General features: G+C 44.8%; 1 protein-coding gene and 1 long non-coding RNA gene across 4 annotated transcripts in view; one reads left to right on the top strand and one right to left on the bottom strand.

The window, feature by feature from the left end:
- dennd6a (DENN/MADD domain containing 6A) overlaps positions 1 to 16,202 on the top strand; it is a 45,725-nt gene extending 29,523 nt beyond the window's left edge. Inside the window, exons 10-20 of one of the 3 annotated variants that reach the window (XM_078414601.1) lie at positions 1,987 to 2,109; positions 3,164 to 3,259; positions 3,408 to 3,502; positions 6,695 to 6,760; positions 8,974 to 9,038; positions 10,374 to 10,463; positions 11,087 to 11,140; positions 11,241 to 11,350; positions 12,640 to 12,742; positions 13,454 to 13,528; positions 15,427 to 16,202. In XM_078414601.1, the coding sequence (XP_078270727.1) occupies positions 1,987 to 2,109; positions 3,164 to 3,259; positions 3,408 to 3,502; positions 6,695 to 6,760; positions 8,974 to 9,038; positions 10,374 to 10,463; positions 11,087 to 11,140; positions 11,241 to 11,350; positions 12,640 to 12,742; positions 13,454 to 13,528; positions 15,427 to 15,558 (1,009 nt within the window). In that variant the 3' untranslated portion in view covers positions 15,559 to 16,202. The remainder of the gene's footprint in view (positions 1 to 1,986; positions 2,110 to 3,163; positions 3,260 to 3,407; positions 3,503 to 6,694; positions 6,761 to 8,973; positions 9,039 to 10,373; positions 10,464 to 11,086; positions 11,141 to 11,240; positions 11,351 to 12,639; positions 12,743 to 13,453; positions 13,529 to 15,426) is intronic. The other 2 variants (XM_078414602.1, XM_078414603.1) reach the window with 2 other exon arrangements.
- LOC144601963 (uncharacterized) lies at positions 1,962 to 15,447 on the bottom strand. The gene is made up of 3 exons (XR_013548401.1): positions 15,248 to 15,447; positions 13,440 to 13,507; positions 1,962 to 2,106 (listed from the first exon to the last, which is right to left on the bottom strand). It is a non-coding gene; the product is annotated as an uncharacterized LOC144601963 (long non-coding RNA).
- Positions 16,203 to 17,927: the final 1,725 nt, after the last annotated feature.

A 17,927-nucleotide genomic window follows, 5' to 3' on the forward strand; every position in this document is an offset into this window, starting at 1 on the left:
AGCACAGAACGCCACAGGAGATCCTTCTTCCCTGTGGCTATCAAACTGTATAACTCCTCCCCCTTCTGTCAGGGGGTAGACTGACGCCCCTTCTCCCCCCCCCCCCCCCTTAATCTTTGCACATCCCCAATCCTTTCCATTCGTCACTTTAATGTCATGTATCTTGTTGGCAGATCAATTTCCCTCCTGGGATAAATAAAGTTCTATCGTATTGTGAACAGTCTTCAGTTTTCGAGATACAATGCGGAAACAGGCCCTTCGGCCCACCGGGTCTGTGCCGACCAGCGATCCCTGCACATTAACACTATCCTACACCCACTAGGGACAATTTTCTTTTACATTTACCAAGCCAATCGACCTACAAACCTGCACGTCTTTGGAGTGTGGGAGGAAATCGATCAATTTCCCTTCTGGGATAAATAAAATTCTATCGTAACCCAATTGAAAAGGCCTCTGTATCCCCTGCCTGCTTGGTAATTTCTTCCTGCAGTGGACCAAGGGAAAGAACGTCTGTTCATAGGAGCAGAAATAGGCCATTCAACCCATCGAGTCTACTCCATCATTCATGGCTGATCTATGTCTCGCTCTCAACCCCATTCTCCTCCTTCTCCTCATAACCTTTGACACCCTAAGGTACTAATCAAGAACCTGTCCATCTCTGCTTGTTGGGAGATTGGTGATGATTGTGAGAACACAAAGGTCTGTACAGTGGACCCAACTACAGTGTGGTTCGGGTCTCAACGTTCGTGACGTTGGCCTGGGAGTCGACACTGGGTTGGTTCACTTACACTTTCAGAGCTTTTGCGGGATTTTGCTGAGACAACATTGGTATTTTTCTTTCCTTCCTAGACACAGAAAGAAGCCATTGGCCTGTTGGGTCAATGCTGGCACTCAGTGGAGCGAGCCCATCAATGGCATTTCTCCTCTGATTCCCCTGCTGCCCTGTAACCCACCCCTTCACATCTCCATAAACCAGCCCTTGTGCTTGCTTCCCTGTATTTGGGAAAACATTTGAATGTTCAGGGAATGGAGGGGTGCAAATGAGGATGGTTTGGATTGGCTTCATGGTCGGCACTGACATGGTGGGCCAAAGGGCCCGTTTTTGTGCTGTGCTGGAAAATGCTCTGATTGATTCATGGAAACAGCCCCACCCAATCCATGCCGACCAGCGATCACCCGTTCAGACTAGTTCTGTGTTATCCCACTTTCACGTCCACTCCCTGCACAATAGGGGATATTTACCTACAAACCATCACGTCTTTGGGACGTGGGAGGAAACCGGAGCACCCGGAAAAAAACTCCCACGGTCACAGGGAGAACATGCAAACTCCACACAGACAGCACCCAAGTCTCTTGCGCTGTGGGGCAGCGGCTCTACCCGCTGCGCCACTGTTCTATGTTCTAAAATTTTCTAAAGGAAAATTAGCAGTCGCTCGTTAACCCAAGCAGCGCCTGTTTGGGATGTGAGTGGAAACTAGGGGTGCCAACTTTCTCATTCCCAAATTTGGGAAAGGGTGACGTCACCGCCTCGCGCCCCACGTGACCTCACCCAGCCAGCGGCCACCTGCTCCTGCTCCCGCTCCGCCAATGGCATCTCCCGGCCGGGCGGCCGCCATTGGTGGAGGGGGAGCACGTGGCCGCTGGCTGGGTGAGGTCACGTGGGGCGCGGGGCGGTGACGTCACCCTTTGTCCCGTATTAGGGAGTGAAGAAGTTGGCAGCCCTACTAATACGGGACAAGGAAGGTCCCGTACGGGACAAACCCCCAATTAAGTCCAGAATAGGGATGTCCCGGCTAATATGGGACAGTTGGCAACCCTAGTGGAAACCCAAGAGGTCATGGGAAGTGCACGCAAGCTGCACACAAGGTCAGGACCGATCCCAGGTCTCTGTGGCTGTGAGGCAGCAATCCAAACCACAACAGGAAACTTGGACCAAACCTGGAAGTTTTATCAGGTTGTAATTTTTTTCTTTATTTTCATTTGTAGATGTTTTTGTCCAATATTCTTCCACATTCAGATGCTTTGGGAGCTTGTGTTGCTCGGGGAGCCACTGGTCGTCATGGCGCCATCACCCGCTGAGTCATCGGAGACTGTTCTGGCCTTGGTCTGGTAAAGCAGCACACTTTGTAAATGAAATCTCACTGATAAAAGATAAACCTTTCTCGATGATGTGTAGCTTTTTACAAAGTAAGCTACATGCAATCATTTTAACGCATATTTAGCATTCTGACTGAGGAATCAACATTTGCGAGTCCAAAGTTATAGAACTTTTATCTTTCTGAGCTATTTTTAAAAGAGCTTCTGTCATATATATTAATTCCTAGAACTTATTAGCAAGATATTTGAAGGAACAGTAAATATTAATCAACTTCTACGGCAATATTTGTAATATTAAGCAAGATTTTAATTTGAATTTAAACTTGAATCTCAAGTTTAGTTAGTTTTAGTTTAGTGTACCGATGTACAGTGAAAGGCTTTTGATGAGTGATGTTCATAGTTTGCAATGCAGCGTATAAACTACAGTGGACACACAATGTTGGAGTAACTCAGCGGGACGGGCAGATGTCTTCAGGCCTGAAGAAGGGTCTCGACCCGAAACATCACCCATTCCTTCTCTCCAGAGATGCTGCCTGACCCACTGAGTTACTCCAACATTTTGTGTACCTTCGATTTAAACCAGCATCTGCAGTTCTCCCCTACACATTATAAACTCCAGTGACAACCATACCATCAGGCTGCTTGTTTCACTGGAAGTCTTTTGTAGTTTATATGTGCTTGGATTGGCAGGTGGGAAGTTAAAGTCGGGTGTAAGTTGGGAACCTGTGATTTCTGGATGCTGTATGAATGCATTTGCAGAGAGCCGGTGGTGAATAGAATGCACGTGGTTATGTTTCCAGAGCTGAACGTATTTGAAGAGCACATTTAAGTAGCTGCTCTTGTAAGAATAGGATAAATGTGCAACACAAAAATGTTGCATGACCTGAAGATAAAGAAAATCACGGCAAATGTTATTGGAAAATGCAGGTCGAAGCTTCAGAAGTAACTTAAACCTGCTCATCCAAAGAATAACCCGTCTTTACTAAAATAGAATGTATACAAAAGTCGGGCACAAACGACCTCTTGGGGAAACTAACTTGATGATTGTCTCTCTTGATGTTGACAGCTGTGTTTCACCGTTGAAATACTGCAGTGACTTCCGGCCCTACTTCACCATCCATGACAGCGAGTTCAAAGAGTACACCACTCGGACTCAGGCCCCGTGAGTGCAACCTCCTGCCCGCCCGCGTAGCAAAGCCGTTTCCACATTTATACTTGAGTGCATGGCTTTTCAATGCCAACAAACTGCAAGGCGATGGGTTTTAATTAATTAAACGCTGTGTTATTGTTTGCTCTTTACTCTTACATAGACCGTCTGTTATTCTTGGTGTGACCAATCCTTTCTTTGCCAAAACATTGCAACACTGGCCCCACATTATCCGAATAGGAGACATGAGCCCTGCAGGTAAACCTGGTGTGATATATTCTGATTGACAATCTCTATTAAGATTTCACTTTTAAGTAACAATCTTGATAACTTTACCTTCCATTTTAAAACACTGCAAGTTTTCTCCAGTTTTGCCCTTTCTGATTTTTGTTGTTTCTGGTCAAATTCTGCATTTCAACAATTGGATCACTTTGCAAGAAGCATATGTTGCCAATTAGTCTTTGTTAGCCAGTGGGATTAACATGTCTTGCCAATTTGATATTCAGCCAAGTAATTTGTTCCGTGTGTCTACGTTTCTGGATCAGTCACTGGAAGATTGTGAGCCGTACCTGGTATCTCAGGCACATTCTTGCATTTCGCCCTTTCAATATTTAAAATGTTTTCTTCCTTCTTCCTCCCCATTGCCTTCAAATAGTAGAGAAACCTTCATTCCACACGTTCCTACATTGTTGCAGCTAAGGTGTGCCTCCCCATTCCACCCGCACACTGACATTATCTGGTGCCATTAGGGTGGAGTTCTTGCTCCATTCATTTATTATAGATCAATACAGTGTGGAAACAGGCCCTTCGGCCCGACTCGCCCACACTGGCCAACAATGTCCCAGCTACACGAGTCCCACCTGCCTGCGCTTGTTTCATAACCCTCCAAACCTGTCCTATCCGTGTACCTGTCCAACTGTTCCTTAAATGATGGGATAGTCCCTGCCTCAACTACCTCCTCTGGCAGCAATTCACAAAATTCTGGAGTAACTCAGCAGGTCAGGCAGCATCTCAGGAGAGAAGGAATCGGCGACGTTTCGGGTTGAGACCCTTCTTGTTCCATACACCCACCACCCTCTGTGTGAAAAAGTTACCCCTCGGATTCCTATGAAATCTTTTCCCCTTCACCTTTGTCCTCTGGTCCTCGATTCCCCTACTCTGGGTAAAAAACTGTGCATCTACCCGATCTATTCCTCTCATGATTTTGTACACCTCTATAAGATCACTCCTCATCCTCCTACACTCCATGGAATAGAGAACTAACCTATTCAATCTCTCCCTATTGCTCACATCCTCTAGTCCTGGCAACATCATCGTAAATCTTCTCTGAACCCTTTCAAGCTTGACAATATCTTTCCTATAACATGGTGCCCAGAACTGGACACAATATTCTAAATTTGTTCTCACCAATGTCTTATACAACTGCAACATGACCTCCCTACTTCTATACTCAATACTCTGACAGATGAAAACCAAAGTGCCAAAAACCTTTTTGACCACCTTATCTACCTTCAACTCGACCTTCAAGGAACCATGCACCTGTACTCCTAGATCCCTCTGCTCTACAACACTACCCAGAGGCCTAACATTCACTGTGTAGGTCCTGCCCTTGTTCGACATCCCAAAATGCAACACCTCACACTTCTCTGTATTAAATTCCATCAACCATTCCTCCGCCCACCTGGCCAGTCGCTCCTGATTGGACAGGTGGGCGGAGGAATGGTTGGATGCAATTTAATACAGAGAATACTTTGATTTAAACAATAAAAATATTTAAAGGTGTATACACATAAAGTCTTAATTGTATTTTGTGACACTCCAGTTGGCATAAAGATCAACAGAGAATCAAGAGAATCAAAAAATACCCTTTTCCAATTTTGTTTTTGCAGCGGCATGTTCAATTACTTTTTCATTGCTTGCCTGTCACTGAGCTGTACAAATATTAGGGTGGCACGATGGCGCAGCGTTAGAGTTGCTGCCTCACAGCGCCAGAGACCCAGGTTCCATCCTGACTACGGGTGCTGTCTGTACAGAGTTTATACCTTATCCCTGTGACCTCGTGGGTTTTGTCCGGGTGCTCCTGGTTTCCTCCCACACTCCTACAGACGTGCAGGTTTGTAGGTTAATTGGCTTTGGTAACATTGAAAATTGCCCCTAGAGTGCAGGATAGTGCTGTGTATGGGGTGATCGATGGTCAGCATGGATTTGGTGGGCCGAATGGCCTGTTTCTGTGTTGTATCTCTAAAGTAAAGACTCATTTTGGAAATTGCCAAGTTAATTGATTGTTCCTCATTGCTTAACTCTGGTCTTTATATTTTCTGATTTTGGTGAGACCACTTATTTGTTTGGACCTGCATCCTGCGCAGCAGTCTGTTTTGGTTTTCCTCATAACATATTCAGTATTCATTATTCTCCCATCTACGACCTGAAGACGACCCACCTATCCTGTTTTCATTAAGAAATGAATTGCCGCAAGTCTGACCCAGAGTGTTGGAAGATCTCAGCGGGTCAGGCAGTATCTGGGGAGTTCACAAATTATAGGAGTAGAATTAGGCCATTCGGCCCATCGGGTCCACTCCGCCATTCAATCATGGCTGATCTCTGCTTCCTAATCCCATTTTCCTGCCTTCTCCCCATAACCCATGACACCGTTCTAATCAAGAACTTGTCCATGTCTGCTTTAAAAATATCCACTGACGGCCTCCACAGCCCTCTGTGGCAATGGGTTTCACAGATTAACCACCCTGTTAATGGAGGGAATGGACAGTTGACTTCTGGGGTTAGTGCCCTTCCTCGGTCTGAAGAAGGGTCCCAAGCCAGAACATTTCCTGTCCATTCCCTCCACAGATGCTGCTTGACCCGCCGAGTTCCTCCAGCCCTCTGTTGTATTCATGAGTCTGGCATCTTCATTTCCTTGTGTCTCCAATCAATTGCCACAGTTACAGAACCCAATAAAGAATTATCTCTTCAAATATCGGTTCCTCTTTCTAACTCGGGCAATAGTGTTAAAACTTTAAAAAGACACAGAGTGCTGGAGTAACTCAGCGGGTCAGGCAGCATCTCTGGAGAACATGGATAGGTGACGATTCACAGAGTGCTGGAGTAACTCAGCGGGTCAGGCAGCATCTCTGGAGAACATGGATAGGTGACGTTTCACAGAGTGCTGGAGTAACTCAGCGGGTCAGGCAGCATCTCTGGAGAACATGGATAGGTGACGTTTCACAGAGTGCTGGAGTAACTCAGCGGGTCAGGCAGCATCTCTGGAGAACATGGATAGGTGACGTTTCGGGTCAAGACGCTTTAAGCTGCTGCTTTTTGCTGCTGCACTAGAGTGTAATGCATTTGGAGAATATAATTAGAGATTATTTTGTGTTTTTAATCTTTTTCTTCACTCTCCTTGCACAAGTTTTTCACTCCTTGAACAAAACTGATCTGATGTTTCTGTTATAGGAGATATTCCAAAGCAGGTCAAAGTGAAGAAACTGAAAAATCTGAAGACTTTGGACTCTAAACCTGGTAATATATATCATTGATATGTTTAATTGATTCATTGTTTGTAAATGCTTGCAGATTTCAATTTTCTTTTTAACAATGAAAACAAAGTACTGGAAATCGTTGGGCATCAGGTGGCACATTGTGGATTGAAACTTAGACTTTGTCTTTCTCCAAAGATGCTACTTGACCTGATTATTTCCAGCAATTTGTTTTTAACTTCACATGTCTAGAATCAGTTTCCGTTTTGTTTTGCGTCCCTTGACTTCCCTGCCCTGCAACCAAAACAACAAAACCTGTGACCATTCACCTTATCTGTGCTCTTCCTGGGTTGGTATACCTCTCCAATGTTGCCCTTTGCCCTCCTGCTCAAGGGAAAGTAGCCCCAGCTTCTCCAGGCTCTTCAACTAAAGTCCTCCAGTCCTGGGAACATCCTTGTGAATCTTTTCCAAACCTTTGTCAGCTTAATGGCATCCTTCCTACAGCTCAGTAACCAGAATTGCACATAATATTCCAATTGCAATCTCATTGTACATTTGTAACATGATATCCCGACTTCTGTGCTCAATGCCCTGAGCAATGAAGGCAAATTCTTTCTTCACCACAAAAAGTACACACAGTGCTGGAGTAACTCAGCGGGTCAGGCAGCATCTGTGGAGAACATGGATTGGTGACGTTTCACCGAGTGCTGGAGTAACTCAGCGGGTCAGGCAGCATCTCTGGAGAACATGGATAGGTGATGTTTCACAGAGTGCTGGAGTAACCCAGCGGGTCAAGCAGCATCTGTGGAAAACATGGATAGGTGACGTTTCACAGAGTGCTGGAGTAACCCAGCGGGTCAGGCAGCATCTGTGGAGAACATGGATAGGTAACGTCTCGGGTCGGGACCTTTCTTCAGTCTCTCTGACCAGCTGAGTTACACCAGCACTCTGTATCTTTTTTGTAAACCAGCATCTGCAGTTCTTTGTGTCTCTCTGACTTCCCCACCCTGCCCACCGGTTTTGCCACCTTCATGCAGCTATGAACTTGTGTCCCCACGGTCTGTTTGTTTTGCAACATACTCTAGGGCCCTGCCATTTACTGGGTAAATCCTGCCCTGTTTTCACTTAGCTAAATGCAACACTTCACCCTTGTCTGAATTTAATTCAATCTGCCATTTTTGTTGGCCCACTTTCCCAATTGATCTAGATCCTGTTGCAATCTTTGGTAACCATCTTCACTGCCCACCAACCTATTCACAATGCCAACTGAACAATCCATTGATCAATCAAAGATCAAATGATTTTTGCTGGATTCTGTTTCAGAATCATGTTCAAGCTTTTAAGTTGTTCACACAACTGTCCGTTAGCTGGTAGATTATCACCGTTCCTTATCGTGTTATTGTCTTGGACTGCAGCCAGAGTTCATACCACAACATTACCACTTATGACCTTGAATGTTGTCCAGATTTTGATTGGGCTCGGTGGAGGCAGATACGACAGTGGTATTTAAGAGGTTTTTAGATAGTTTAGTTTAGTGATACAGCGCGGAAAAAGGCCCTTCGGCCCATTGGGTCCGCGCCGACCATCGATCCCCGCACACTAACACAATCCTACACCACTAGGAACAATTTTTACGTTTACCAAGCCAATTAACCTACAAACCTGTTCGTCTTTGGAGTGTGGAAGGAAACCGAAGATCTCGGAGAAAACCCACGCAGGTCACGGGGAGAACGTACAAACTCCGTACAGACGGCACCCGTAGTCGGGATCGAACCTGAGTCTCCGGCGCTGCATTCACTGTAAGGCAGCAACTCTACCGCTGCGCCACCGTGACCGCCCTTATAGGTTCGTTGATGTGCAGGGAATTGAGGGATGTGGATCACGTGCAGGCAGGAAGATTAGTTTAACTTGGCGTCGTGTTTGGAACGGACATTGTGGGCTGAAGGGCCTGTTCTTGTACTGTACTGTTCTGTGTTTTATGGTCAAATAATTGGAGTTTCTTTCAATTCATGGGCCATTTTTTTTACACTCAGTGATTGCTTTAAAGAAAATAAACTTCAACCATGAAACATTATTTAATGATGACGATTGAAGTAGGTTTTGGGTGTGATTTTCTTTTATTGCAAGAATGTACCAGTGTTCTTTTCCTTGACAACATTGTAGTGCAATTTGAAATGGCTGTGCTTTGCATGGGTACAGCAGCATTTCTGATATCAATTAAAAAAACTACAGTAACCACTACATTTCCTTCTGCAGGGGTGTACACTTCATACAAAACATACCTGAGCAAAGATGAGGAGATAATTAAACAAGTGCAGAAGGTAAGTTTGAAATGGCAAATGATCCAATCATTTTTAGAGTGACCTTTTATTGGTAATGGTTGATAGTTTAGTTTAGAGATACAGCGCGGAAACAGGCCCTTTCGGCCCACCGGGTCCGCACCGACCAGCGATCCCTGCACACTAACACTATCCTACACCCACTAGGGACAATTTTTACATTTACCAAGCTAATTAACCTACAAACCTGCACGTCTTTGGAGTGTGGGAGGAAACCGAAGATCTCGGAGGAAACCCACGCAGGTCACGGGGAGAAAGTACAAACTCCGTACAGACAGCACCCGTAGTCGGGATCGAACCCGGGTCTCCGGCGCTGCATTCGCTGTAAGGCGGCAACTACCGCTGCGCCACCGTGCCATCATGTGTACCAAGATAAAGTGAAAAGCTTTTGATGTAAACTGTTCAATTAGAGCAGATAATACTATACACAAATTCAGTCAATCCAAACGCAAGTACAAAAGGTAGAGCAAAGAGTATAATACCAGAGTGGAATATAGTTGTATAGCATTGTGGCGTAACAGTTGCAGAGTAAAATTCCAGTGTCCACAATGTTGGAGGATTGGGACTAAACTGTAGGACTGTTCAGAAGTCTGATCACAGAGGGGAAGAATCTGTTCATGAGTCTTTTTGATGATTAAAAAGAACAACTTTGCAATTAATTTAGCACCTCATATTTCGCTTGGGCAGCTTATAGCCCAGCAGTATGAACTTTGACTTCTCTAACTTTAGATAGCTCCTCTGTCCCTCTCTTCCCCTCCCCTTCCCAGTTCTCCCACTGTCTTCCTGTCTCCAACTAGATCCTTTCTTTGTCCCGCCCCCCCCCGACATCAGTCTGAAGAAGGGTCTCAGCCCGAAACGTCACCCATTCCTTCTCTCCAGAGATGCTGCCTGACCCGCTGAGTTACTCCAGCACTCTGTGAAACGTCACCTATCCATGTTCTCCACAGATGCTGCCTGACCCACTGAGTTACTCCAGCACTCTGTGAAACGTCACCTATCCATGTTCTCCACAGATGCTGCCTGACCCACTGAGTTACTCCAGCACTCTATGAAACGTCACCTATCCATGTTCTCCACAGATGCTGCCTGACCCGCTGAGTTACTCCAGCACTCTGTGATGTCTCACTCGGATGTTCTCCGGATGCTACCGTCCTGGGTGTGCTTTTTAATGCTGTTTTGTTTTCACAGGAGTTGTAAATTCAGTTCAAAATCAATAAGCTTTGCTGGTGAAATTTGCAAGTGTGTGTTTTGAGTTGGAAGTTTCAGTATGTGTTGAATATTACCCGTCCATACTAGGTTTTATTTGTCTCCCTTCAGGGTATACAGCAAAAACGCCCCTCGGAAGCACAGTGCGTCATTCTCAGACGATACTTCCTGGAACTCACTCAAAGCTTCATCATTCCATTAGTAAGTTAACCCAATTAAACTCTCTGAGTTATCCAGCCTGGAAATGGGCCCTTCAGTCCAAAGGTGCAAACCTGAGTTAGTCCCGTGTTTGGCCCATATCCCTTGAAACCATTCCGCGTCGCCCATGGATCGCCCCGTTCATGAGCTGCAATCCTACACGCTAGGGACATTTTACAATTTTTTACCGAAGCCAATTAACCTGGAAACCCGCACGTCTTCGGGATGTGGGATGAAACCAGAGCACTTTGAGGAATCCCGACCCGAAACGCCACCCATTCCTTCTCTCCAGAGATGCTGCCCGTCCCGCTGAGTTACTCCAGCTTTGTGTCTATCTTCGGTTTCATCTGTCATCTACAGTTTCTTCCTGCACCTGGAGGAAACCCATGAGTTCACAGGGAGAACGTGCAAACTCCATATAGACAGCACCCAAGGTCAGGATCAAACTTGGTTCTCTGGCGCTGTGAGCAACAGCTCTACTTACTGCACCACTCTGCTGCCCGTCTAGTTTTACATCCCCTGCCCTGGGAAAAAAACTGACCATCCAAAATTTTGAGGAATTTTTTAGGAACTGGTTAAGCTGTCATATATATTTTCTCAATTGTAGACTACAAATTTTATTTCAGGAACGATATGTAGCCAGCTTGATGCCTTTGCAAAAGAGTATCTCACCGTGGAAAGTAAGTGAGGACATTGAACTTTTTCAGACAATTGTCGTTTTGCATTACTGCTTGTACATATGACCTGTACTTACCATGTTGTGTCTCAATGCTGGTGCAGAGTCCTCCACAGTTAAAGCCATTCAGTGAAGACGAGTTCATGAAAACTCTGGAGAAAGCAGGGCCTCAACTGACCTCCCGGTTGAAGGGGGACTGGATAGGTCTCTACAGGTAGGTTGTGCCTGCTGGCGCCAACATTTGGTTTTATACACCTGGACAAATGTTCTCACTTTGTCTAAAATTTTCAACGTGTACCTTCAACTGCTCTAAGCTGGGTGCTGCAGAGTGTCACCAGAATGGACACCAAGTGTGAAAACGCCAGGAGACATTACACAAACCAGGACAGGCTATTTAGTTTAGAGAAACAGCGTGGGAATAAGCCCTTCGGTCCACGCCGGCCATCCATCACCCACCCGGTCACACTAGTCCTACGTTGTCCCACTTTCGCATCCACTCCACGCAAAGCAGCTGCAATTTACCGAGGCCAATTAACCCACAAACCCGCACGCCTTTGGGATGTGGGTGGAAACCAGAGCACCTGAAGAAACCCACACGGTCACAGGGAGAGCACGCTTTGCTGAAATTGATATGAATTCTCAAAGTATTGAGGAGCGCTGATGGAGGGAAATGATTCGTGCAGGTTGATGCATGGACATTGGGGAACATAGCATCGACAACGAGCCAGGCTAGTCCAGGGTGAAGTTAGAAACTGCCTCGTGCAATGGGAAAGTTTAGACTTTCGCCAACGTTAGTTTTTTTAATTAAGGTATTGCGAATATGGGCAATGAAAGAACACAGGTGTTTTGTGTCAACCACAATCACGCTGTATGACGGCACTGAATATCATTGGTAGTGTGTTCGGCACAGATATTGTGGGCCGAAGGGCCTGTTCTTGTACTATTGCGTATGTTCTATGTGTGAGTGAGCTGAAGGGGCCAAAGTCTTTTATTGCGGTTTGTTTATTTGTTTGTAGTCGGTGCAAAGCTACCACCATACCATTCTGATGCTGAATGCACAACCTGACTTTAATATTCCAGTTACGTTTTCATTTTTAGTTTTTTTTTTTTTAAAGAGATATAGCACGGAAACAGGCCCTTCGGCCCACCGAGTCCGCACCGACCAGCGATCCCCGCACACTAACACTGCCCTACACACACTAGGGACTATTTACATTAATACCAAACCAATTAACCTACAAACCTGCACGTCTTTGGAGTGTGGGAGGAAACCGATGATATCGGAGGAAACCCGTGCAGGTCACGGGGAGAACGTACAAACTCCGTACAGACAGCACCTGTAGTCGGGATGGAACCCGGGTCTCTGGTGCTGCAAGTGCTGTAAGGCAGCAACTCTACTGCTGCGCCACCGTGCCGCACATGGAAAAATAAATTTTAAAGAGGCGTGCGCAGTCATCCATTGCGTTTTGGTGACTTGTTATATCTGTTTCCTATTCCCTGAAGGCAATTCTTGAAATCGCCAAACTTTGACGGCTGGTTCAGGTCGAGGTGGAAAGAGATGACGCAGAAACTGGAGGCCCTGCACCTGGAGGCTTTGTGTGATGCAGTGAGTACAAGCAACGGCAGTGAAATGTAGAAACTGGAGGCCCTGCACTTGGGGGCTTTGTGTGATGCAGTGAGTACAAGCAACGGCAGTGAAATGTCGGAAAAAAAACTGCAGGTGCTGGTTTAAATCAAAGGTAGACAGCGGGTCAGGCAGCATCTCGGGAGAGAAGGAATGGGTGACGTTTCAGGTCGAGACTCTTCTTCAGACTGATGTCAGGGGAGGGGGCGGGACAAAGTGCGGGGATGGCTGGTCGGTGTGGACCCGGTGGGCTGAAGGTCCTGTTTCCGCGCTGTATCTCTGAACTAAACCAAACTAAAACACTTAACCAGTTTCGGCTGGTGTGCTGGAAAGCTGAGGTCAGCAATAAGACGTTTTTGGGCCTAGTCCGTGAGTAGCCATTTTGAGCCTGGAAAGTGAATATCCATCGGTGTCTTTGGTTACACTGCGGATTTCAGAGGGACTTTTGCACCAGTATCGCAGTAGTTAATTTATTGAATTTTTTAAATTATATTTGTGTATGTTGAGTTTTTACGAGCCTGATAAGCTGCTGCAAGTAAGAATTGCAATGTTTCCGTTGTAGGTACATTAAGCACCCTTGAGTCTACAAAACCAATATTTACTACTATATTTACTACTGTACATCGAAATGATCTGTGAAAAGCATTAGACCACATGTTTAGATTAACTTCAATCTGACCTGTTTCTTCCCAGGATTTACTGATCTGGATTCGGAAGCACACAGAGGTCGAGGTGGTGGATTTAGTGCTAAAGTTGAAAGAGAAATTGGTAAGAAAAAAAACAACAAGATTTACTTTAAAGTCTAATATTGTAGAATTTTGACTTTAACATTTTCAATTCCTGAGATATTAATAAAAAGTATATTGGTTGTGTAGTGATAAATAACATCATGCAAAGATATGAATAAATATTGCCATACTGCTTAATACTGGTATGGAAACTTGCTATCTTTCATGTAAATGTTTGCGCTAAAATGGATTTGCATCTTTTAATGTTTGCTACTGATTCACAAATTTGAGATATGGAATAAAATGTGCACTCTTAGAATTTGTGGGGGTTGGGGGGGGGGAGAAATCGACGCAATTGATTTTATTTCAACTCTAGTTTCTTGATGCGTGTACAGGTGACGTGGCTTTAGGTTACTGAAACCCGCTGATATAGGAGGTTTATGGGAACCAACGCTGTACTCGTTGAATGTTACAATACAATTTTGTAGTTTATTGTGTGCAGCAGTACTGAGCATAATGTTTCCCTTCCACACTCAGTATGTAAACTGATCAGACCTTTATTCAATCCGTACACACGGCTGCATTCTTATACCTTCTCGAACATAGTTAGGAATGGAGAACCAATGCTGGAGCTATTTATGCACACATTCTGAAAAATTAATAATTTTGTTAAAAAAAAGTTAACTGATCGCTTATGTTTATACCACCCATGAAAGTGTTGGTGTGCAAACCAGTTTTTAGGCCACCTCTTTTCAGTTTGATTACAAAACTTAGCTTTATATTTGGAAATAACATCAGGAAGAGTTAAATTTGCGCATGAAATGCTTGTGAAATAATAGTTAGGATGGAAGGTTGTAAAACATTATATAACAGGAAATTCATTACTCCCATGAAATATTTTGTGCTTTATTGCATTCCTCACAATATGTGCTTCATTGTTGAAATACACCGATCAGCCAAAACATTACGACCACCTGCCTAATGTGCTGTTGGTCCTCCGTGTGCAGCCCCATACGCAGCAGGGTGTGATGCACTGTGTATTGTGACACATTCCTCCCGTGACCACCATCAAAATTTTCTGGGACTTGTACCACAGTCGACCTTCTGTCGTTTCGGACCAGACGGGATAGCCTTCGTTACCCTCGCGCATCGATGAGCCTTGGTCGCCCAACACCCTGTCTGTCGCTGGTTTGTGGTTTGTCCCTCTTCGGGCCACTGTCGGTAGGTACTCGCCACTGCTGACCGGGAGCACCCCACAAGCCTTGCCGTTTCAGAGATGCTCTGACCCAGTCGTCTGGCCATAACAATTTGGCCCTTGTCAAAGTTGCTCAGGTGTTTACTCCTGCCCATTTCTCCTGCATCCAACACATCAACTTCAAGAACTGACTGTTCACTTGCTGCCTAATGTTCAATGGCTTGACAGGTGCCATTGTAACAAGATAATCAATGTTATTCACTTCGCCTGTCAGTGGTCATAATGTTTTGGCTGATCGGTGTCTGTAATACAGGGCTTGTACGGTCTTGAAAGTCCTGGAATTTGAAACTTTTTCAAGGCCTTGAAAGTCCTTGGATTTATCATAGGTCCTTAAGTCCTTGAAAATTCACTTTGGCGTTTTTTCATTGTCTATTGTCTAAAGAGTCGGGGAGAGTTGAGGGGAACTCACCGCATAAAGCAAAAAAAAACTACAAAATCATCGTACCTTTTACTGATTAACCATAGATACACCAAATTAACAGTTTTAAAACAGTATTTTCTTACCTATACGGAGGAAGCTGGAAAAAGCCATCAATGTTTGCTGGATTTTGGTCCTTGAAAATTGGATTTTTGGACCTTAAGTCCTTGAAAAATCCTTGAGTTTTTGGCTGTTCCATGTGTACGAACTCTGGTAATATTTATAAAATAATGAGATGTTCTTCATACATATTTTACGAATTAAGTTTCAGGCCCAACAGCAATTTCTTCCTGTGAAACAAGACACACTGCAGAAGCTGCAGATGCACATTGAAGCAATAATTCTATCATTGCCAGAAGACCTGCAAAGCATCCTGCTAAAGAACGGCACAACCTGATCGCTGCACGGTCTTGCTTAAAGATATTTAATCGGAAAAGGCACGAACATGCAATCTGGAGCAGCACTGGGAAACGGAAGAAGCGGGGCAAGGAAAGTAACCTGCAGCACAGCGGGACGCGGGAGGACGAAGTGGAGCGTTGCTCCTGGCTTTTCCAGGAGATTCGTCAGTGCGAGTGTGCTTGCCTGGGATGAAGATATAGGAAAAACTAACAAATCACTGTTTAAAACTGAGTGTGTCCGTTCAGAATGTGATTATTTTAACAATCAAGGTTCCACGGTGCAGTGTCAAGTCCAGGACATGCATGGTGCCAGCACTGTGCAAGGAGAGCAAGCAGGCGGAGGAGGTTTTACTACTAATTCAAATCATGTATTCATATTCGTATAAACTGGGCAAAGACCTCTGCTGGTTATTTGCATAAATGTATATTTTAATTTGCTTACTCTTTTATATAAATGTCTATTCTCATACGAAGAGAGGTTACTAATTTGTAGAATAATCAATATTTGTATTTAAATGTGGTTTAACTTTTAAGAATGAAATCAGGATATTCACAAGCATATATTGGTCTTCACAAAAATGGCCAGGCTTTGTTTTTATGTCACCCTACAACATTTCTAATAAACTTTGCACTATTTTTAAAACTTTGTTTATTTTGTTGATTAATAATTTAAACCTGCAGTTGCTAGATGTTACTATCAAAATGAGGTTCTTTCATAATATATCATGGTATTTGTTGGTATGTTAGTGACTACCACAGTCTTTGTGCACCATCGAAGTGTCTCAAAATGACAACAAGCATCATCAATGAAGCAGAGAGATGAGATAAAAGGAACTGCGGGTCATGGTTTACAAAACAAACAAGCAAAGTAATGGAAAATGCAATATTGATTGCTTCAGATAATGTGCAGTGAGTGTTGGGTCAAGTGTTTAATTGTCATGTGTACCCAACTATGGGACAATGATACTCTTATAGAATCATAGAGCATACAGCAGGGAAACAGGCCTTGTGGCCCATCTTGCCCACATCGACCAAGATACCCCTTTTACGCTAGTCCTACCTGCTCGTGTTTGACCCATATCCCTCTAAATCTTTCACATCCATGTGCCTGTCAAAATGCAGCAGCATAACAGGTCTGTAAACTCAATACACGGATAAGATATACTATTTTTTTTTAAAACAAGAAATTAATAACCATTATACTACAGCAAAAATAAAAACAAAGTCCTGCTTGCACCCATGGTTCATAATGTCACAAGAAGCTGCAGATGCTAGTGCTGCAGTAACTAAGCAGTTCGAGCAACTTCACTGTGGAACAGGTGGGTCGTTCTGACCCGAAATGTCAGCTATCGTTTTTCTCCAGAGATGCTGCCAAACCTGCTGAGTTCCTCCAGCACTTTGTGACCTCTAGTTCATCGCAAAGGTTGATGTTGTGCAATGTTGAAGAGTCTGATGATTGGTGGGGGAGCGGGAGAGACAATGGAACTGTTGTTGGGGCTTGCGTTGAGGAGGAGCGTTAGTTCCAAACAGCAGCTCTGTCCTGGGCAGACCCACGAGTAAAACTGCAACAAAAGAGGCTCTAAAAACAGGAACTCTTATTTCATCTTATTAGATCAGCCATGGTTGAATGGTGGAATAGACTTGATGGGCCGAATGGCCTAATTCTGCTCCTATCACGTGATCTAATTTCACTAAATGTTGGAATCGTATCATATCATATACATACAGCCGGAAACAGGCCTTTTCGGCCCTCCAAGTCCGTGCCGCCCAGTAATCCCCGCACATTAACACTATCCTACACCCACTAGGGACAATTTTTACATTTACCCAGCCAATTAACCTACATACCTGTACGTCTTTGGAGTGTGGGAGGAAACCGAAGATCTCGGAGAAAACCCACGCAGGTCACGGGGAGAACGTACAAACTCCTTACAGTGCAGCACCCGTAGTCAGGATCGAACCTGAGTCTCTGGCGCTGCATTCGCTGTAAAGCAGCAACTCTACCGCTGCGCTACCGTCACTAAATATTGCTTATGTGGTGAAATAAATATTATTTATGAATATTTTTTATTTATTTTATTGATTATTAATGAATTATTTATTTCACGAAGTGAATTAAAGCACGTATTATAAATAAGTGTTCACCTATAGACATCTGTGGCTCCAGGTGTGTGCTGTCGGCGGCGGCGGCGGCGGCTTGACGTCAGCGCGTTTGTGGCGGCGGCGGCGGCCTGACGTCAGCGCGTTCGTGGCGGCGGCGGCCTGACGTCAGCGCGTTCGTGGCGGCGGCCACATCTGTGGCTCCAGGTGTGTGCTGTCGGCGGCGGCGGCTTGACGTCAGCGCGTTTGTGGCGGCGGCGGCGGCCTG

The sequence above is a fragment of the Rhinoraja longicauda genome, chromosome 17 (genome assembly GCF_053455715.1).
Source record: "Rhinoraja longicauda isolate Sanriku21f chromosome 17, sRhiLon1.1, whole genome shotgun sequence".
NCBI classification, from domain to species: domain Eukaryota; kingdom Metazoa; phylum Chordata; class Chondrichthyes; order Rajiformes; family Arhynchobatidae; genus Rhinoraja; species Rhinoraja longicauda.